Source organism: Hipposideros armiger, unplaced genomic scaffold (assembly GCF_001890085.2).
Source record: "Hipposideros armiger isolate ML-2016 unplaced genomic scaffold, ASM189008v1 scaffold_124, whole genome shotgun sequence".
In the NCBI taxonomy this organism is placed as follows: Eukaryota; Metazoa; Chordata; class Mammalia; order Chiroptera; family Hipposideridae; genus Hipposideros; species Hipposideros armiger.
The window spans coordinates 611,149-635,057 of NW_017731474.1; the positions used below are offsets into that span (position 1 = coordinate 611,149).

Genomic DNA, 23,909 nt, shown 5'->3' on the forward strand with positions numbered 1-23,909 from the left:
TCACCAATATATGCAGTTTGAGTACGTGCAACACTGCAGGTACAACTACGCATTACCTCATACAGAAGCAGATCATTAACTATCTACTAGAGACTTAAAGATCAGGGGGGCTTTAGGGGATTAGCTTCCCAGGACACTTTCTTCCATTAACCAAGATAGCCATCTATCTATAGTATCTCCTAAGGAACTGGCCATCCTCACCACATACCTCAACAACTTGTAAACACTCTCCAGGTGCAGGCAGAGACAATGCCTTAGGAGCAGAAACAGGTTAAGCATTAACTGAGCCAGTCTGTAAGGCTCTGAATTACCTGTAACCATGGCTCCCCACACTACGCCGTCGCCGGCGACTCATGGCAACCCAGCTCCAGGTTGAGCTGTTGTTCAGCATCTTAGCTGTAGAGGGCAGTGTCACTGGCCCTCATATGTGGGATCCGAACCGGGGCCCTCTGGCATCCCAAGCGAGTTCTTAACCATCGCGCCACTCGGCCGGCCCTAAAATGTATTTTTATTAAGCACTTTTTGCTGTTAAAATGTAGATTGTCTTGTGAAGCAGCTGAAGGAAAATGAAAGGAAAAGTATTTACCTGTTGATTGTGTGTTCCTGGGAATGGGGTTTTAAGATTATCTAGATGTGGGAAGATTCCCCTGTATCATGCAGTGTGTGACTATGAAGTATTAACAGTAATTTTAGGTTTAGTATGTTTTTCAAATTATACATGTGTTAAATATGTACTATTTTTTTGTAATTAGGTGATAATTGGAAAGAAGCACGAAAACTCAAAGTATCCAAACAGCATATTTTGGTACCTCTGCACTTCAACGTGGAACTCTCTAAGGCCATGGTATTCATGGACATAAGGATGCCTAAGTATGTCTTGTCTGTTTTATGTGATTATAGATTTTCTTGGTAATTCTGTAGCTAATGAAATACCATTGATTGATTTTTGTGTGTGTGTGTGTGTGTGTGTGTGTGTGTGTGTGTGTGTGTGTGTGTGTGGTTAAAATATAACAGTACATTCACATTGTTGTGCAACCATCACCACAACTTTTTCATCTTCCCAAACTGAAACCCTGTATCCTTTATAAATATTAATGTCCCCTCCCCGCTCCCCCTAGCTTATGACAATCGCCATTCTATGTTATGTCTTTATGAATTTGACTTATGTAGATACAGTTGACCCTTGAACCCCAGGGGTTTAAACTGTTCGGATCTTCTTATATGCAGATTTTTTTCAGTAAATGTACAGCAGTTCTCTGTATCCTCAGGTTTTGCATCTGCAGATTCAACCAACCCTGGATCAGAAACATTGTTTTTGATCCGTATTGGAAATCCATGGATGTGGAGGGCCAAGTTAAGTTATATGAGGATTTTCGACTGCAAGGGAGGTTGGCATCCCTAATCCCCTGCATTATTCAAGGGTCAACTGTACCTCGCATAAGTAGAATCTTATAATATTTGTCCTTCTCTGTTTGGGTTATTTTACATAACGTCTTCAGGGTTGATTCATGTTGTAGCATATGTCAGAATTTCATTTGTTTTAAGGCTGAAAAATATTCATTGGATGTACAAGTATATATCAGATTTTGTTTATTCATCTGTTTATGGATATTTGGGTTCTTGTATTAATGTTTGGCTGTTGAAATAATGCCTGCTGTGAACATTGGTATGCAAAAATCTGAATCCCTGCTTTAATTTTTTTTTGGGGTATATACCCAGAAAAGGAATTGCTGGATAATATCGTAATTCGTTTTTTAATTTTATGAAGAACTGCCCTACCATTTTCCATAGCAGCTGCACCATTTTATATTCCTACCAGCAATGCATAAAGGTTTCATTTCTCCCATTTCTTTACCAACATTATGCTATTTTCTGCATTTTTTAAAGAACGGCCATCCTAATAGGTGTGAAGTAGTATCTAATTAGAGTTTTGAATTGCCCTAATGATTAGTGATGTTAAGCATTTTTCATGTACTTATTGACCATTTATATATTTCTTTGGAGAAATGCCTATTCAAGTCCTTTGCCCATCTTTTAATGGATTATTTTGTTGTTGAGTTGTAGGAGTTTTTTGTTTTGTTTTTAATATATTCTGTATATTAACTATCACATATAATTGGAAAATATTTAATTTTGTGGATTGCCTCATTTATCACTTTTTTGACAGTGTTCTTTGATACACAAAAAATTTAAATTTAATGAAGTATAATTTATCTTTGTTGCCTGTGTGTTTGGTGTCAAACCCAAGAAATTATTATCAAATACAGTGTCCTAAAGCTTTTCCTATATATTTTTTTCAGAGAGTTTTATACTTTTAGCTCATATGTTTAGGTCTTCTATCTATTTTGAGTTAATTTTTGGATATGGTGTAAGGTAAAGGTCCAACTTCATACTTTGGGATGTGGATATCTAGTTTTCCCAGCACCATTTATTGAAAAGATTGTCTTAGTATCCTTGTCGAAAATCATTTAGTCATATATGTAAGGGTTTATTTCTGGACTTTCTGTTCTATTCCTTTGGTCTGTGTGTTTGTTTTATGCCAGTACCAACTGTTTTTATTACTGAAGCTTTCTACAATACTAAATTTTGAAATCAGGAAGTGTAATTCATCCAACTTTGTTCTTTTTCTAGATTGTTTTGGCTATTTGGAGTCCTTGAGATTCCATATCAATTTTAGGATGGATTTTTCTATTTTCACAAAGTATGTCATTGAGATTTTGCTATGGATTGTATTGAATCTGTAAATGCTTTGTGTTGTGACATCTTAATATTAAGTCTTTTTATCCATTAATACAGTATGTCTTTTTGTTTATTCTTTAATTTCTTTCAGCAGCATTTTGTAGTTTTCAATATATGTCTTTTACTTTCTTGTTTAAATGTATTGTTTTTCATGCTATTGTAAATGGAATTGTGTTCTTAATTTCCATTTTGAATTGTTCATGATTAGTATATAAAACTCAACTGATTTTTCTGGGTTGATTTTGTATCCTGCAACTTTGCTAAATTTATTAGTTATAATATTTTGTGGAATTGTTTGGGTTTTGTACATATAAGATCACTTCATCCTTGAACAGATATAAATCCAAATATGAACAGAGTTAATTTTACTTCTTTTGTTCTGATTTGGATGGCTTTTTAATTTTTCTTCCCTAATTAGCCTTTCTAACATTTCCAATACTCTGTTGAATAGAAGTGATTCAAGCCGTCATTCTTTATCCTGAGGTTAGAGGAAAAGCTTTTAATTTTTCACTATTGAGTATGTTAGCTGTGGTTTTCTTATATGACTTTTATTATATTGAGGTGGTTTCCTTATACTCTGAATTCGTTGAGTGTTTTTATCATAGAAGCATGCTGAATTTTTCAAATGCTTTTTCTTCAAGTGAAATGATCATGCGTTTTATTTTTATTTATTTTACTAAGGTGGTGTATTATATTTATCTATTTTCATGCTTTGAGCCATCCTTGCATTTTAGGAATAAGTCTGACTGGGTTTTGGTGTATAATACTTTTAATGTGATGTTGAATTTTGTTTGTTAGTACTTTGTTGAGGATTTTTGCATCAGTTTTCATAAGAAACACTGCTCTATGTTTTCTTGTAGTGTTTTTGTCTGGCTTTAGTTTCAAAATAATACTGATTTTAGAATGAGTTAGAAAGTATTCCTTTCTCTTAATTTTTTTGGGAAGAGTTTGAGAAGGATTTGTGTTATACTTTTTTAAATGTATGGTAGAATTCTCCAGTGAAACTATCTGATCATGGGTTTTCTTTGTTGTTGTTGGGAGATTTTCGATTACTGATTTAATCACCATAGGTCTCTACAGATTTTTTTTTTTTACAATGTAGTTTTGGGTTTGTGTTTCTTGGAATTTCTGTACTTCATCTATTGTAAATTATTCAATTTGTTGGTGTAAAATTGTCCATAGTACTTTCTTATAGCTTTCTTATTTCTGTAGAATTGGTAGTAATGCCCCCACTTTCATTTGTGATTTCAGTTATTTTTCCTCAGTCTAGAGCTAAAGGGCCTTCAGTTTTGTTGATGTTTTTTGAAGAACCACCTCTTAATTTTGTTGATTTTTCTGTTATTTTTTAGTCTAACCACTGTCACCTCAATAAATTTAATTAAAAAAATTTAACCAAAGGCACATCTAACATCTATCTGTTTCAAGGAAATTGTTACTAGAGATACAACAAAAGAATACTCACATAGTAGTGCTCAAGGCTTTGTGCCTCAAGTATAGAAAGAAGAATAGAGGGAAATAGTTACATTCTGGCCTTTCCACCTGCTATGGTATACACCAGGTTCCGACTACTTAATATTCTCGCCAAGTGAAAGGGAGAGACCTAAGAGAAACCTACACCTTGCTTTGTGGCCTTTTAAATTACAATGACTCTTTCCACTAGCAAACATTACGCAGCATATTAAGTCTTGTTCTCCTAGACTTCCTTCTAGAGAATCAATCTGCATTCTGAGAATCTTAAGGCGGAGGAATGAATGTCAGCAATCTGATTGAGGTAGAAGGAAAGAAAGCCATTCTACACATTTTGTTGTTTTTTTACAATCCAGCAAGAGGTATAGTTTGATTTTAAGTACAAGGCTTAGGTTCTTTGGTTCCTGTTCAGATTTCCTCCTGCCTGTTTGCCGTTGTCTAATAGTTCTTGTAGTTTGTCAGCGTGTGATAAGGACAAAGATGTATGTGATTGTCTGTTGTAAATGTATATGTATGAATTTATTTAATTTTCAGTATATTTTTATTGCTTTTTATTTAGTACCTATAGAGAATTAGGAAGTTACGGGATGCCAGAAAAAAGTGTTATTACTGAGGGAAAAAACGGTTAACTTACCTTGCTTTGGATTCTTCTTTTAGTATATGATTAGGGAGAATTTATATCCCATAATGAAGGGAATATGTATACTTGTATCAGTAATTAAAATAGTTTATTAAAATGTCTAGATAGATAGAGGAATGCAAGATCATGTGAAATTAATTCAATGTATCAGTCAGCAAACTTTTTTTGTAAAGGACCAGATAATACACATTGTAAGCTTCAAGTCCGTACTGTCTCTGTCACAGCTACTCAACTCTGCTGTTTAGCATGAAAGCAGCCGTAAACAATACGTAATGAATTGGCATGGCTGTGTGCCAGTAATACTTTATTTACAAAATTAAACAGCAGGCTGAATTAACCCATGACCACAGTTTGCCAGCCTTCGGTCTAGTGCATTACAGCCAAACATGACCAGTAAAAGGGAAAAGACACCAGGGGAGCTCTTTAAACTAGTATTCTAATGATACTAAAGTGGCTATAGGTTAGGACCAGAGAAGTGTACCCAAAATAATCACAGGTGGAAACTATAATTATTTAGAAAGATGAAACCCAAGAAGTGTTTGATAGCAATTTTGTAAGTTGTAAACAGTATAAATATTATATATAAACTTCTGGAACTCTACAAGTATCAGCCAGGTGTTTTTTTATTTGTTTTTGTTTTTTTAAGCTTGAGCTTAGAAAGTTGAAGGCAAATAAAAGGAAGCTATTATTTGGGAGGTAGTATTTTGGTGCCTGTCATTTTCAGATTGTACAGGCATATTTAAAGAAATTGAAAAGAAGTTTAGATACATTTACGAGACTAATCTATAATAGGTTCCTAAATTAAACTAGTGTGTATGGGATTAATTACAAATATTTAGGCTGTTGGAAGTAAAAGAAAGCTTATAATTTTCTCTAGGAATTCAGATATATTTTTAGAATGATAACCTTAGTAGTCAGTGTGCATGAATTGAAAAAGTAAGTTTTAGGAAAAGTACAGGGATAACAATGGTGAATGAAAATTTACTCTCTTTTTGATGTCAGTCTTTTATTATTTTTTAGAGACTATTTATTTTAGAGAAGTTTTAGGGTCACAGAAAATTGATAGGAAGATAGGTACAGAGATTTGTTGTATACGCCCCACACCCACCCTTGCACAGCCTCCCCCGTTAACATCCCTAACCAGAGTGGTGCATTTGTTAAAATTGATGAACTTACATTTAACACATCATAATCACCCAAAGTCCATAGTTTACATTTGCAATTCACTCTTGGTGTGGTACATTCTGTGGGTTTGGACAAATGTGTAATGACACGTATCCATCTTTATAACATCATATAGAGTATATCGCATAGAGTGTTTTCAGTTCCCTAAAATCTTTTGTTATCCACCTTTCGATTCCCTTACCACCCTCAAGCTCTGGCAAACACCTTTTTACTGTCTCCATAGTTTTGCCTTTTCCAGAATATCATATAGTTGGAATCATACAGTATGTAGCCTTTTCTGATTGGCATCTTCCACATAGTCATACGCATTTAAGGTTCTTCTATGTCTTTTCATGACTTCATAGCTCATTTCTGAATAATATTCCATTGTCTACTGCAGTTTGTTTATTCATTCACCTACTGACAGACAGCTTGGTTACTTCCAAATTTTGGCAATAAAGTTAGAATATAAAGTTTATGTGGATAAGCTCTATTCACATAAAATTATGAGTAAAGATACTATAAACATTTGTGTGCCGGTTTTTGTGGGGGTGTAAGTTTCAGCAGTTTTGGGTAAATACTGAGGAGTGCAATTGATGGATTGTGTGGTAAGACTATGTTTACTTCTGCGAGAAAGAACCAAACAAACTTCCTCCAAAGTGGCTGTACCCTTTTGTATTAACAATAACGATGAATGAGAGTTCTTGCTGTTTGTTCCACATCATTGCCATGATTTGATATTGCCAGTAGTCCCTATTTTGGTCATTCTAGAAGGTGTGGCATGGTGTCTCCTTGTTGTTTTAATTTGTACTTTCTTGATGATATGTGATGTGGAACATCTTCATTCTTCGATGAGATATCTGTTAAGATCTTTGTCACATTTTTCAATCGATTGTTTATGTTACTGAGTTCTAAGAATTCTTTGTATATTTTTGGATAACATTCCTTTATGAAATGTGTGTTTTGCAAATGCTTTCATTTCATTTGTGGCTTGCCTTTTGATTCTCTTGACATTTTTGAGCAGTATTCATTTTAATGAAGTCCAGCTTATCAATTATTTTTTCATGAATTATGCCTTTGTATCTAAAAAGTCATGGCCATACCTAAGGTCATCTAGGTTTTCTGGAATTTATCTTTTTGGAGTTCTGTAGTTTTTCATTTTACATGTGATCCATTTTGAATTTTTATAAAGGGTGTAAGGTCTGTTGTCTAGATTCATTTTTCTTGCATATGGATTCCTGTTATTTCAGCACCATTTGTTGAAGAGAATGCCTTTGCTCCATTGTATTGCCTTTTCTTCTTTGTCCCATGTCAGTTGATTATGTTTATGGAGGTCTATTCTTTTTTTTTTTTTAATATATTATTGGGGAATTGGAGGAGGGGAACAGCGTTGGGAATCAGGGAAGGGGAACAGACATCACTTCACTGGCCCATGTTGGTATTATCATTGCGTTCTTCACGGGTGAGGCAGATCGGTCGCTGGGCCCTGGATGTTGCTCACGGCAGCTCTTGGCAGCTCGCTCTGGCTGCCAGCCGCTCACACTGGCTGCCTGCCACTTACTGTACCTTTTTATAGCAGCCCACTGCAGCTCCACTGCAGCCTACTCCATCGCCAGCGACTCACAGCAGTCCAGCTCCAGGTTGAGCTGTTGTTCACCATCTTGGCTGTACAGGGCGCAGCGTCACTGGACCGCATGTGGGATCCGAACCGGGGCCCTGCTGCTCAGAGCTGGCGCTCCCAAGCCAACTTTTAACCAACTGCCACTCGGCCGGCCCTATGGAGGCCTATTCTATCCTGGTCCATTGATTTATTTATTCTCTCACCCATATCAGTGCCTTACTATAGCTTTACAGTAAGTCGAAGTCAGGCAATGTCAATCCTCCAACCTTGCTTGTCTCCTTTAATATTATGTTGGTATTCTGGGTCTTTTGACTCTCTACATAAATTTTAGAATTGTTTTGTTAATATACATTAAATAATTTCCCGGGATTTTGTTTGTGATTGCATTGAATCTGTAGATCAGTTTGGGAAGAACTGACATCTTGGCAATATTGAGTCTTCCTATTCATGAATATGGAATAACTCTTCATTTATGTTGTTCTTTGATCTTATTCATCAGAGTTCCACAGTTTTTCTCATGTAGATCTTTATATATATTTTGTTAGATTTAAACCTAAGTATTTCTTTTTTGGGTGCTAATATAAATAGTATTCTGTTTTTAGTTTCAAATTCCAGTTTTCCATTGTTGGTATATAGAAAAGGGATTGACTATTTTGTGTTAACTTTGTATCCAGCAGCCTTACAAGGATGGCTTATTAGTTCCAGGAGGTTTTTTGTTTTTTTTAAATTTATTCTTTGGGTTTTCTACATAGATGATTCTTTCATCAGAAAACAAAGACAGTTTTATGTTTTCTTTACCAATCTGTATGTCCCTTATTTCCTTTTTTGTCTTACTGCATTGGCAAGGACTTTCAGTATGATCTTGAAAAGGGGTAGTGAGAGGAACATCTTTGCTTTGTACCTAATCTTAGTGGGAAATGTTGAGTTTCTTACCACTGAGTATGATGTTAGCTGTAGGTTTTTTGAACATATTCTTTATCAAATTGAAGACGTTCTTCTAGTTTACTGAGAGGTTTTTTTAAAATTATGAATGTGTGTTAGATTTTATCTTATTGCATCTATTTATATAATTGTGTGATTTTTTTTTCCTTTTTAGTCAGACCTGATTTTTAAACATGATTTTAGATGTATAATCTCTTGGACAAGTTAATTTGAACTTGCTAAGCCTTAGTTGCCTGATAGGAACCACGTACATATAGGAATTTATATGAAACGGAACAGAAATAGAAATAGGTTGTCTGCCTCATAGGTTGTGAGGACTGTTATGATGATACATATCAAGTGCTTTTCTTAATGCCTACCATGTCATAAACACTTGATAAATAGAGATACCAACTGTTGTTTGCAAATAATAAAGGGATAATAAACATAATAACATTAGAAAATGAGTCTGAAAAATAACAAGGTTAGTTCATCCAATAAGACTGGTCAGTAAGGTAAAATGTAAATTTGAGTGGCAATTATTTGATAATTTGTCCATGGACTGTGAATAATTTTAGTGCTAAAATCACATTTGATTAATTTTGGATAATTTACGGGAACAGTCATCTTAATTAATGCACTGAAATCAGATTGAAAGTTGCTTTGTAATGATTCCTGTCTTTTTGAAACAGATTCAAGATTTTTGGGAAGTTACCACTGATTTCTTTACGAATCTCAGATAAAAAACTGCAAGGGATTTTGGAGTTGATTGAAAGCATTCCAAAACCCACACCTGCAACTGAAGCACATGCCCCTGTCAAATCATTTCAGGTAATGTTATTTACAAAATTAGTAAAAACACGAATTAAAAAAAAAATTACAAATAGTATTTGTAATAACCACAGAAACTTTGGGTAAAGCAACTGAATTCATTTTGAATAGACCTTAAAAAAATTACATTTTAAAAGAGAAAATGATGAAATAGTAAAAGGTGCATATGGCAAAGAAAGGTGTACCTTTCTTTACTTCTCCAATCTTCAGTTCCTCTCCTCAGTGGTAACACTATTAACCACTGCATCTCTAGTTTTCTGAAAATGTATCTGACATATGCTAGTACACACATACAAACATGCACATCTGTGTGTGTGTATGTGCGTGTGTGTGTACATGTATATATATATTCTTATGTTCCTAAAATTTGAGTGGTATATTTACTCTTTTGAATGTCTTCTTTTACCATTTTTATCATATGTTAAATACTTTAGAGATATTTTCATGTTAGCACATACGGATCTACCTTATTCTTTTTTAATGGTGATACAGTATTGAATTGTTTGAGTGTACCATCCTTTACCTAACATAATCCCCTTTTGATGGGCATTCATATTATTATGAGTGTTCATAGTTATAAAACTAGTGCTTTAAACTTTCTTGTACATATTTTAGGATATATGATCATGTTTCTTTTAAAAATCAGATGCATATATAAAACTAGGCGGAGAATAACCATTTATTATGTCTTCTTATGCTGACTTTATATAATGTGCCAGGCCACACATTTGGCAAAGGATGATCATATAAGTGTACCTATTTATATTCAACACCTAGCACAACTCTAGATTTTTGCATATTTTCATGTTTAATTTTTATCATAATCAAGCAAATTATGTATTATGGTCATTATTTTGTCCAGGAAATAGTCTTTTACAGAGGTTAAATACTTGCCTAAGATCATGTAGCTTGTAGCTTGCTGAACCAATTTTGAATTCAGGTTTCTTTTTCTTTTTCTCCCTTTCTTTGAACAAATCTACAGCTGATGTTCTTTCTGCTATTATCATGTTGCTTTCTGTATAGATGACTTCCTAATCTTCAGGGGTTCTGTTTTCTACTTTTTCCAAGTTTCCGGAGAAAGTTCAGTACAATACAGTCGCTCTTGACTAAGAGTTTTAATTTATGTGGAAGTGGTTTTACAGGTCAGATAAAAAATATATTTTTTAAAACAAAGAATCACCCATTCATGAATGCTTGTTTCAGAAAGTTTCAGTCACAAGTCTTAAATGTTTTAACACTTGAATATCTCTTGAAGTTGGATGTTTCATTTCTGTCAGTGTTTACTTTGTGTATTTTAAATTTTTTTTTGTTGAATACATACACATTTAGGATTGTTACTTTGCCTAGGTATATTCCTTTATTAGTATGTAATATCTCTCATTAACCCTAGTGATATTTCTTTTTCTGAAGTCTTTGTTTGATATTAAAATAGCCATTGTAGCTTTGTTTTTTCTTGTTGCAGAATTATTTTTTAATTGATTTTTTAAATGGAGGTGAAATTCACGTACCATTAAATTCACATAACATTTCAAAGTGTACTGCTCTGTTGACTTTAGTATATTCATAATGTTGTGCAACTTAGGTCTAAAACATTTTATCATGCTAAAAGAAAACCCTGCATCTGTTAAAACAGTCATTCTGTATTCACCCTCCATCACACAAACGCCTAGCATCTACCTGTTTCATTGCTTTCCTTTTCTTTACATATTTTGTTTTTTAAATTAATTTCATTTTTTAATTATAGTTGACATTCAATATTATATTAATTTCAGGTGTACAGCATAGTGGTTAAACATTTATATAATTTACAGAGTGATTCCCCATAAATTGGCACCATACATAGTTACCTACAATATTATTGACTATTCCCTATCCTGTACTTTATATTCTTGTAACTATTTTGTAACTACCAATTTGTACTTCTTAATCCCTTGCCCTTTTTCACCCAGCTCCCCAACTCCCTCCTATCTGGCAACCATCACTTTGTTCTGTGCATCTATGGGTCTGTTTGTTTTTTGTTTGTTTGTTCATTTGTTCTTTAGATTCCACATGTAAGTAAAATCATCTGGTATTTTTCTTTCTCTGTCCGACTTATTTCACCTAGCATAATACCCTTTAGTTCCATCCATATTGTCACAAATGGTAAGATTTCATTCTTTTTTTATAGCCAAGTAATATTCCAATGTATATATGTGCCACATCTTCTTTCTCCAATCGTCTATTTTTTTCATATTTATTTTTAAAATTTTTATTAAATGTATTGGGGTGACATTGGTTAGTAAAATTATTTAGGTTTCAAGTGTACATTTCTATAATACGTCATTTGTATATCGCGCGGTGTGTTCACCACCTATTCAGTTCTCCTTCCATCACCATATACTTGACCCCCTTTTCCCTCCTCTACCAACCCATATCTCCTTACCCTGTGGTTACCACTAAACTGTTGTCTGTATCTACGTTTTTGTTTCTGTTTGTCTTGTTCATTTGTTATTTTCAGTTTTATATCCCACATATGAGTGAGATCATATGGTTCTTTACTCTCTGACCTATTTCACTTAGCATAATAATCTCAAGATGAATCCACATTGTTGCAAATGGCAGTATTTCATCATTTCTTATGGCCAAGTAATATTCCATTCTGTATATGTACCACATCTTCTTTATCCAGTCATCCAGGATACTTGGGTTGTTTCGGTGTTTTGGCCACCGTGAATAAAGCTGCAGTGAACATAGGGGTACATACATCTTGACAGATAAGTGTTTTTAGATTTTGGGGTAGATATCCAGAAGAGGAATTGCTGGGTCATGTGGTAATTCTATTCTTAATTTTTTGAGGAACCTCCATACTGTTTTCCATAGTGGCTGTACCAGTTTACATTTCCACCAATAGTTTCTTTTTCTTCACAACCTCTCCAACACTTTTTATTTTTCTTGTTGTTAATAGCCATTCTAACAGATGTGAGCTGGCATCTCATCGTGATTTTCATTTGTATTTCCCTAATAGCTAGTGAAGCTGAGCATTTTTTTATACTCGTGCATCTGTTGGCAGTTTGTCTTCTTGGAGGAAATGCCTGTTTATGTCCTCTGCCCATTTTTTAGTTGGATTGTTTGGGGTGTTTTTGGTGTTAAGTTGTATAAATTTTAGAAATTAATCCCTTATCAGATGTATCATTGGGTAATATCTTCTCCGAATCAGCAGGTTGTCTTTTCATTTTGTTGATGGTTACTGTGATGTTTTGCAAGAATTTATTTTTTATGTTGAATCACCCTGGCTTTTCCTAGGGTAGATTCTACTTGGTTATAACCCTTTTAATAGACTATTGGATTTGGTTTCTAGAATTTTGTTTTCTGGCCTTGTTATCAGGCCTGAGAGACTGAGATAGGCGTGTTTTCTCCTCATATTTCTTGAAGAGTTTGAGAAGAAAGGTTTTAATTATTTTTCAAATGTTGGTAAAATTCACTAGTGAAGCCTTCTGACTATTTTCTTGGGAGGATTTTGATTACTGAATCAATCTCTTAACAAGCCTGTTCAAATTTTCTGATTCTTCCTGAGTTAGTTTAGGTAATCCGTATCTTTCTTGGAATTTATCCATTTGATCTAGGTTATCCAATTTTTTAGCATACAATTGCTCATAATAGTTTTTATAATTATTTTTGTAATGTTTGTGCTTCAATTTGATTTATGATTTTAGTTATTTGTGCTTTTTCTTTTTGTCTTAGTTTAACTGAAGTTTTGTCAGTTTTATTGATCTCTTCAAAGAATCAACGTTTGGTTTTGTTAATTCTGTTGTTTTTCTGTTAAGATTTCATTTATTTTTGCTATAATCTTTGTATTTCTTTAGGTTTTGGTTCACTTTGATCTTAATTTCTAGCTTCTTGAGGTATAAAGTGAGGTTATTAATTTGAAATCTTTCCTCTATTTTAATGTATGGTTATTTATAGCAATAATTTGCCCTTTGAGGTCTGCTTTCAAGATATCCCTTAAATTTTAATGTCTTTTGATTTTTTTTCATCTCAAAGTATTTGTAATTTCTCCTGTGATTTTTTTTCTTTGACAGATTGATTTTTTAAAGGTGTGTTTTGTTCAATTTATATATGTTTGTGATTTTTACAGTTTTCCTTCTGTTACTGACTTCTAGCTTGTTTCCATTGTATTTAGAGAAGATACTTTATATGATTTCACTTAAAAAAGTTTTGGACACTTGTTTTGTGACCTAACATATGGTCTGTCCTTTTAAATGTTCTTCATGTACTTGGGAAGAATGTGTATTCTGCTGTTGTTGGGTGAAGTGTTCTATATATGATTGTTATATTTAGGTGGTATATAGTGTTGTTCAATTCCTTTATTTTCCTTATTGATTTTCTGTATAGATGTTCTATCCTTTATTGAAAGTGGGATATTGAAGTCTTGAACTATTTGTAAAACTTTCTATTTCTCCTATTTTTTCAGTGTTTTCTTCACATACTTTGGGACTCTATTGTTGGATATATAATTATTACATCTTCCTAATGAATTATTCCTTTTATTATATATGGTGAATTTTTTGTCTTTCTTTAAAATTTTTCATGTAAAGTCTTTTGTTTGAAATAAGTATAACCACCTGTGTTTTGATTGCGATTTTCATAGAATATCTTTTTTCATCCTTTCACTTTTTGTGTATTTGGATCTAAAGTGAATCTGTTGTAGACAGCATGTAGTTGGATCATGTATGTTTTTTTACCCATTCTGCTAGTTTGTGCCTTTTGATTGGATGGTTCAATCCATTGACATTTAAAATAATTACTGATAAAGGAGGACTTTCTGCTGCCATTTTGCTTTTCGTTTTCGCTATATCTTATACTTTTGTCTCTCATTTTCTCTATTACTGCCTCTTTTTGTGATTAGTTAATTTTTTGTAGTGAACTATTTTGATTCCCTTGTAATTTTCTTTGTGTATACTTTTAGATATTTTATGGTTAGGTTTTTTTTGTTTGTTTGTTTGTTTTTTAGCTGAGCCATCCTGCCACCTGTTGGCAGCTCAGCGGTGGTTAGTTTTTGTCAATTATATTTAACATTCTTAATTTATAATATTGTGATTTGAATTTATACCAACTTAACCTCATTAGCATACAAAAATTCTTCTACATTACAGCTGTGTCCTCCCACCATTAAGGTGTTGTTTCAGATTTCATCTTTATACACTGGATATTCAATAACAGAATTACTTTTATACATTTTTCTTTTAAGTCTATAGGACATAAAAAGTATAGTTGTGAATTATAAATTCAGTAATACATCCTTAATGCCCACGTTATTTATCTTTACTTGAGATCCCTATTTCTCTGTATGGCTTTGAGTTAGTATCTAATGTTTTTACTTTAACCTAAAAAACTCTCTTTGGCATTTCTTGTTGTGCAAGTCTAGTGGTAACACACTTTTTCAGATGTCGTTTGTGTGGCAGTGTCTTAATTTCTCATTTTTTTTTAAGAACAGTTTTGGCATACACAGAATTCTTGATTCACTTTTTTTCTTTTAGCACTTTAAATGTCATTTCTTGTGTATTCACCACCCAGAGTCAGTTCTTTCCTTCACCATATATTTGATCCCTTTTACCATCATCAGTGTGATACATGATGATGTATTACAGAATTGTACGCATGAAATCTTGGTAACTTTACTAAAAATTGTTACCCCAATAAACTTTAATTAAAAATAAATAAATAAATAGGAGCATCAAAAAAACCACAAACATATCATTTCTTTACATTTTGTCCTTCGTGGCTTCTGATCAGAATTTGGCTGTTAATTTATTGAGGATTTCTAGTATGTGACAACTTCTCTCTTGTTGCTTTCAAGTTCCTCTCTTTGACTGTCTTTTAACTGTTTATAATACGTTTTGGTGTGGATCTGTTTGAGTGTATGTTACTTTGATTTCAGTGAAGTTGTTGGTTTTTTAGGTTCACTTTTTTATTTTATCAGATTTGGGGGCATTTGGGGCTCTTTTGACGTATTTTTTCCTACCCCTTTTTCTTTCTGTTTTCCTACTGGTATTCTCATAATGTATATATTGACTTAATGGTGTCCCACAGTTCCTTTAAGGCGTGTTCACTTTTCTTTATTCTTTTTTCTTGACAATTTCGATTGACCTGTCTTGATAGTCACTGATTCTTTCTACTGCTAGCTCAGATCTTACTTAAATTCTCTAATGAATTTTCCTTTCAATTATTTTACTCTTCAGATCTAGAATTTGTTTGATTTCTTTTTATAATTTCTGTCTTCTTATTGATATTTTCTACTTCTTGTGGCCTCAGGCTTCTGTTTTCCTTTAGCTCTTTTTCCATGGTTCTTTCTAGCTCTGAGAGTATTTAAGACAGTTTAACGTTTTTTACAGTTAAGTCCAATGCATGTGTTTTCTCTTATATTATTTTTGTCTGAGCATAGGCCATACTTTCTTGTTTCTTTGCATGCATTATCCTATTGTAACCAGACAAAGGAATTATGAGAAAAGAAAACTTATATACCAATATGTTCATTAACATAGGTGGTAAAAATCTTTATTATAACCAAATAGCATGATAGTATTTAAAAAGTATAATACACTATGACCAAATGCACTTGATCTTAGAAAATAAAAATGGTCCATCAATTAGTGTATTAACCATATTCAAAGGAGAAAAAGTATATAATCACCTTAATAAAAGAGGAAAAAGCATTGACAAAACCCAGTAACCATTCATGATAAAAACTATTAACATATTGGGAATTACAAAGGCGCCGCCTCAACCTGGTAAAGGACATCTAAGAAAAATGTATAGCTAATATTCTTTTTTTTTTTTTAATTGGGGAACTGGGGGGATGGGAACAGTGCTGGGGAATTGGGAGAAGGGGAACAGACAAGTTGCTGTCGTTTTTTGTTCTTCAGTCTAGTTGTGGAGGACGTTGCTTCACTGGCCCAAGTTGGAACCATCATTGTGCTCTTCCCAGGCGAGGCACATCAGTCACTGGCTTCTGGACGGCCACTCACTGCGGCTGCTGGCCGCTCAAGCTGGCTGCTTGCTACACACGGTAGCCCATGGCAACCCACTGCAGCAGGGGCTGCAGCCTACGGGCGACTCACAGCAGCCCAGCTCCAGGTTGAGCTGTTGTTCAGCATCTTAGCTGTAGAGGGCAGTGTCACTGGCCCTCATATGTGGGATTCGAACTGGGGCCCTCTGGCATCCCAAGCCAGTTCTTAACCATCGCGCCACTCGGACGGCCCTATAGCTAATATTCTTAATTTGAAAAAGATTAAATGCTTTCTTTATAAGATCAAGAATAGTACAAGAGTGCCTTTTCTCACCACTTCTATTCAAATTTGTACTGAAGGTTCTAGCCTCTTCAGTAGTCAAGAAAAATAAAGACAGGATAGAAACAAAAAAGTAAAACTATCTTTATTTGCAAATTACATGATTTATGCAGAGCATTCTAAGGAATGTAGAAAAATACCACTGGTAATAATAAGCAAGTTTAGCAGCATTACAGGGTACATTATGTAAATAGTTGTTTCTAAAGATGAAATTTTAAAAATTCCACTTATAATAGCATTAAGAAAGGTAAAATACTTAGGAAAAAATTAACAAAAGACGTGTAAGTCCTGTATACCTAAAATTACCAAAGATTTCTGAAACAAAAATTAAAGACCTAAATGAAGACCTAAACAAGTGGAATGATATACATAGGGTTGGAAAACTGACTTTATTAAGATGGCAATTCTCTCCCCACTCTTAGATTTCTCACAATCCCAATAAAAATACCAAAAAAATTTTCTCCTGGAAATTAACAAGTTTATTATAAAGTACATCTGGAAATGTGAAGGGTGCATATTAGCCAAAACAATTTGTGATAAGAATAATGTTGGGAGGCGGCCAGATGGCTCAGTTGGTTAGAGTGTGAGCTCTGAGCAATTGGGTTGCTGGTTCAATTCCTACATGGTCCATTGAGCTGCACCCTCTGCAACTAGATTGAAGACAAGACTTGAGCTGAGCTGCTGCTGGGCGGCTGGATGGCTCAGCTGGTTAGAGCTGTGCTCTTAACAAGAAGGTTGCCGGTTCGACTCCCACATGGGATGGTGGGCTGCACCCCAGCAACAAACGGCGGCTGGACTTGGAGCTGAGCTGCGCCCTCCACAACTAAGATTGAAGGACAACAATTTGACTTGTAAACTGATCGGTTCTGAGAAAAGACACATTGTTCCCCAATAAAAGTTTAAAAAAAGGAAAAAAATAATGTTGGAGAATTTCTAACACTGGATTTCAAGGTTTATTTTATACCTATTTTATTCACGAAAGTGCTGTAGGGGTTTAAAAGTATACATGTAGGTCAGTGAAGTAGAAAGAGTGCAGAAATAAATCCATTATATATGGTTAAAGTGTATTTGATTTGTTACAAAGGTGCCAATCCATCTAAGTAGGGGAAGGATAATCCTTATAACAAACAGTTCTGAAATAACTGTTGGGTTGTCGGAAAAATTGTGACGCATTTTTGCAACAAAAAACAGAAAAAATATGTCATGACTTTTCCGACAACCCAATAGATTACTATGAGGAAAAGAAATATGTAGAAAAAAGTGAACATCTATCCTTACCTTTTACCATACGTGGAATTTAGCTTGAAATGGAACATAGACTTAAATGTAAATGCCCAAGGGTGTAAAGTTTCTTTAACGAAAAACATAAGAGAAATCTTCTAGTCTTTGTAGTAAATAAAGATATCTTGGGATTTAAAAAATACAAATATAGAAGAAAAATAAATTACACTTCATGAAAATTAAAATTGTCTGATTTTTGGAAGACACTGTAGGTGGTATTATAGAATTGTACACTCGAAACCTATGTAAATTTTGCTAACCATTGTCACCCCAATAAATTTAACTTAAAAAATAAAAATAAAAAGGCAAGTGATCAATTGGGAAAAATATTTGCAACACATATAACTTATCCAAAAGACTTATCCAAAATCTATAAGGAAGCCAGCAGCCAAATAAGAAATGAGCAGATAGACATGTGATTAGGTGTTTGATTTTATTACTCGTCAGGAAAATGAAAAAATAAAACTATTCTTATATGAATTTATATGAAAAAAATTTTGGTACATTAAAAATGAAAGTGGCATAGTCATTACTTTTTTGGGGTATGGCTAATGATTTTGGCGAAAATAATGGAAGCTTCTGAATTGCTGATAATGTTCTATTCTTGGATATGGATTTTGGGTGCAAAAGTGTGTTTACTTTTTTGAAAATTTATTGAAGTTCATCCTTACAGTTATGTACTCCTATGAAATAGGTTATATTTCAATCAAAATGTTTTCCCAAAATGAACAGGATTCAGAAAGGGTCCAAACAAATAACCCATGAACCTATAATATTATGTGTAATTATTACACATTTGTGAAATTGTAATTAAAACTTGGGTGAAATTGCCAGTGAGATAGGCAACATTTTAAATGTCGGAAAACATTAAACATTTGTGAGGATATGGAGCCATACAAACTTTATTCTATTGTTGCAAGCACTTTTGAAAACGGCTTGGTAATACTTAGTAAGGTGAACATATGCAATTCCACTCAATATATACACCATGGAAAGTCTTGCATTTGAGTACCTACCTGGAGGAAGGTTCAAGGATGGTTGTAGTGTCACTGTGAGTAAAAGCAAAAATCTGTGAACATTACAAATGTTTATCAGCAGCGTAGTAGACAAATAAGCAGTGGTTTACTTATCAGTGGAATAGAATATAGCAGTGAGAATTAGTAAATTATCGATATAGATAAAATTTAAAGATTGTTTTATAGAATAATGTCACAGCAAAACATGCACTATTGCCTTTTTCGACAGTATAGAAAAAATGCATTACTTGAAGAATCATTCATAGGAGGTTAAAAAAAAAGTAAATGGAAGCAAGATTATAATTAGTGGTAGGGAATACAATCAAGGAGGAGCCTATAAGGTGCTTCTAGGTAAGGGTATATTTTATTTCTTGGCCTAGGTGGAAAATTTAGGTGTGTCCTTTATTATGTTTTCATACTGCATTATATATTTTGTATGCTATATTTCCAAGAACAGTAAAATAAATTTACTGAAATATCTTGCAAAAAATCAAAAATAAAACTACAAGCTCCTCAATTCTAGAGGCTTTAAATATTGAGACGTTGGGTTGTTTTTCATGGATGTCCTTTGTTTCTAAGACATTTGAGTTTAGGTATATCTAAGATCTTTTTCTACTCAAAGCCTGTCGTCAAGGAAATTATTAGAGTAGTTCTACAATTTATATTTAGCCTTGAAATTGTAAAAATCATTTCATTAAATATACATTTTATAATTTACTTTTCTAATTCAGACTGGATTTCTTTCACTTAATTCAAATTGGGGTTGTGTGTGTATGTTTTTGGTCAAAGTTGTCTTAGAACATTGAATAAAAGTCTTTGTGCTAATTAACAGTGAATTACTTTTCTTCCAGATTCAAAGATCCTCTTCTTTGGGAGCATCACATGTTTCGCAGAAAATGTTTCCTCTCTTGGAACTTCCATGTGTTGAAGATGGTAAAATGAAACTGCGTTAGGAAATTTTCCTTATTATAAAAATATCTTATGGAAATAATTTTGATTTTTAAACCGTGTTAAAAACTTCAGGCAATAGCATATATTTGTATTTCCAGAAATTTCACTAAAATTCCATTGAAACAGTGTAATTTGGATGTTTCTTAAAGTTGCGTTTGCAGTGGGATTTTTTTTGGTACATAAGGAGCACTAGTAATTTAATCCTCCTGTGAGCTGAGACCCCATGAAATTTTGTAGATGACTAACTCATAATGTGTTATTTAGTTATTCGGAGAATTTTTTGTATCGTAAGTTTTTTTTTTTTTACTTTTTACATTTTCCTTTTTATTAAAAGAATAAAATCAAGCCTTAATTAGTACATTTACACATGAAAACTGGTAAATATTTTTATATCAAACAGGTGCTTTTTCTTGGCCACATTGTAAAGAAAAAATAAATGTGTTTTTCAATTTGTAAGACTTTTAATTGGCTAAATGTTAAATAACAGAAATTTCCATGGTGATTCTCAGTTTTCCTAGAGAATGTTTTCCTTTGTGTGTGGCGACCAGGGAGGCGAGGGAAGAGAGGAGATCTTGCTTGTGAGATCATCTACCCTAAATTCAGTCTTAGGTTATTAGAGATAACTTCGGCTGGTTTAGGTTTCCTTCTAACCTTCTTGTAATGGTTTTACTAGTTTTGGTTTCTTTTTTATTGCACATTCTAGAAATTTGTTATATATATATATATGTTTATATACGTATATATATATTTATTGGGTTGTCGGAAAAGGCATGACTCATTTTTGCAATGAAAAACGTGGAAAAAAATACGTCATGACTTTTCCAACAACCCAATAGTAGTGCTTTGTCCAGTTTCTTCATTCAGACTTAAGGACTTGTTTTCTGTTTTTAATATTTCAGAGTTTCTAATTAAGTGCTGCTTTGCTATCTAGGTAGAATGAGCACATTAGTGTGTCCTTTGAGTATTAGTGATGTGTTAATCATTGGCATTGTCATTTGCTATAACATTTTCTTTAGCAATTTTTAGATAGACTAATGATTTTCAAAGGTTACGTTTATTAAGCTTAAGATTGCATTTTGTAATTTTCAGTATTTTTTGTCATCAAGAATGTTCTTTGTTCAGACATAATCTCTGTATTTCTTAAAATTTATTTTCTCCTTTTTACATTCAATTTTTGAAATAGACCTTTCTTACTGCTTTAGTGTTCATATTTATTTCAGAAAAGTAATAAAAGTGTTCCTAAGTAAGTCATTTTGATTATTGACTTAAATAATGTCTTATGATATTTAGATTCAGAGGAGGAATTTTATGATGCACCATGTAGTCCGTTGGAAGAAACTTATTCTACAACAGCTAGTGTTAAAAGTTCTCAACAAAAAAAGTCTCAAAAGCTGGATTATTCAAAAAATATTATTCAGTATAAAATAAGATTTGAAGTGCCAGAGGTATGTACCATTGTAAAATTGATATGGCTTATTTAAATTGTATATTACCACTATTCACCACTTATTTACATCATCTTATTACTTATAAGCACTGTTGCTTTTATCCTGTTTAAGCTGAATCCAGACTTTTTTTTTTTTTTTTTTTTAAGATCCCTGTTGGGGAACTGGGGGATAGGAACAACGCTGGGGAAATGGGGGAAGGGGAACAGACAAGCTGCCGTCCCCCTGTTCCTCAGTCTAGTTGTGGAGGATGCCGCCCCACTGGCCCAAGTTGGCACCATCATTGTGCTCTTCCCGGGCGAGGCAGATCAGTCGCTGGCTTCTGGACAGCCGCTCACGCTTGTTGCTGGCTACCCACGGTAGCCCATGGCAACCCACAGCAGCAGGGGCTGCAGCGTATGCCGTCGCTGGCGACTCATGGCAGCCCATCTCCAGGTCGACCTGTTGCTCAGCATCTCAGCTACAGGGGCAGTGCCACCAGCCCTCACATGCAGGATCTGAACCGTGGCCCTCCAGTGTCCCAAGCCAGCTCCCAACCAACGCGCCATTCGGCTGGCCCTGAATCCACACATTATTGTGTGGTTCTCCCTCCCTTTTCTTTGAAGATTAATTTCTTTAATCTAGAATTAGGGATTTAGGGCCAGCCAAGTGGCTCAGTTGGTTAAGAGCTCGCTCAAGAGTGCGAGCTCTGAGCAACAGGGTCACTGGTTCAATTCCCAGCCTGACCTGAGTTGCTGCTGAGCTGCCAACAGGTAGCAGAATGGCTCAGCTAAACAAAAAAATAAAAAAAAGGGGGGGGGTTAGTTGACATACAGTGATTATTTAATACAATTTATTAAAATAATTATTTGTGTGATGTGTGTATTGTATGTTTGTGTGCTTATAAAACCTTTCCTAAATTTTAAAACGTATCTTTTGTGTACCTCATATATCCATATATAACCATCATCTATGTGAGCAATTTTTTATCTAGGTAGTGATATTTTTTTTTTCTTTCTTCTCCAGGTATTGATTCAGTTTTGTCACCTTGTTGGAGATTGTGAACTACCTGTGGTAGAAATTGATGTCTTAGGATTGGGCACAGAAATTGAGCTTAGAACATTTGATTTGAAAGCCACTGCCTTTTTGAAAGAATTCTGCTTAAAATGCCCAGAATACTTAGGTAAGAACCTGGTTTTTACATAAATAATTTTATTCTTTGAATACCTACTGTAAATTTTTTAGTTCTCTAGGCTTTAAATAAGTATTTTTGCTAAAACATTCACAGAAAAATATTATGAGTTAGTCTTTAACTTTTATACTTGGGAATCTAGGTAGACCAGGTAGAAAAGAAAGGTGATTTTTTTTTTCATTAAGGAAAAAGAAATAGACATGGTTTAATTTTAAATCTACTTAACTGAATACTAAAACACTGAATTTGTTTCCTATTACTACTGTAACATTGTACCACAAACTTAGTGTCTTAAAACAAGACATATTTGTTGTCTTAAATTTCTTTAGCTCACAGTCTGACATAAGTCTCAACAGGCATAAATCAAGGTGTCAAGAGTAGTTCCTTTTTGGAGCTTCTAGGGGAAGATTCATTTCCTTGGTCACTCAGGTATTGACAGAATTCAGTTCCATGTGGTTTAAGTCTGTTTCCTTGATGACTATTAGGCGAGGGCTACTCTTATCTCCTAGAGGAATCTGGGTTCTTACACACAGTCCCCTATATCTCAAAACAAGCACAGCATGTTAGATTCATTTAAACCTGTCATCTCTCTAACCTCTTCTTTTGCCTTTTGCTTCCACTCTTAAAAACTAAGGTGATTAGATTGGGCATATCCGGACAATCCAGGATAATTTCCCCTTAACCATAACTACCTCTGCAAAGTCCATTTGACCATATGAAATAACGTATTTTCAAATTTGGGGGGATTAGAGCATGGACATCCTTGGGGGAGGGGGAAAGTTGCATTATTCTGCCTACCACAAATACTTTATGTCCTAGAATCATAAAGGATAAGTTATATGATACCTTAGAAAAATATTTCCATTTGCTGTGTTAGGTATTTAGGAGGGTATTATTCATATCAATCTTTATATATTTTGGCTTTTTCCTTGAAAGATAATTCTGAATGGTTGATGAAATGATCAAGACAAACTATTCATTTCCAATTTGTATACCTTTTCTTTTTCTTTACCAACTGCTCTGGTGAGGACTTCTAATACCATTTTCAATAAAAGTGGTGAGAGTGGGAATTCTTATCTTGTTCCTGATCTTAGAGGAAAAACTTTCAGCTTTTCACTATTGAGTATAATGTTAACTGTGGCCTTGTCATATAAGGCAATTATTATGTTGAGGTATGTTTTCTCTATAATCACTTTGCTGAGAGTTTTTACCATAAATGGATGTTGAATTTTGTCATATGTTTTTCTATACTTGTTTAGATGTTCATATGGTTTTTATAGTTCATTTTGTTAATGTAGTGGATCACATCTATTGATTTGCAGATATTGCTCCATCTT

General features: G+C 33.8%; 1 protein-coding gene across 1 annotated transcript in view; it reads left to right on the forward strand.

Moving 5' to 3' along the window:
- The window catches only part of VPS13A (vacuolar protein sorting 13 homolog A), a 220,528-nt gene that overhangs the window by 64,286 nt on the left and 132,333 nt on the right, over positions 1-23,909 (forward strand). Inside the window, exons 22-26 of the mRNA XM_019648286.1 lie at positions 753-870; positions 9,245-9,383; positions 19,857-19,938; positions 21,247-21,401; positions 22,407-22,563. Of these exons, the coding sequence (XP_019503831.1) occupies positions 753-870; positions 9,245-9,383; positions 19,857-19,938; positions 21,247-21,401; positions 22,407-22,563 (651 nt within the window). The remainder of the gene's footprint in view (positions 1-752; positions 871-9,244; positions 9,384-19,856; positions 19,939-21,246; positions 21,402-22,406; positions 22,564-23,909) is intronic.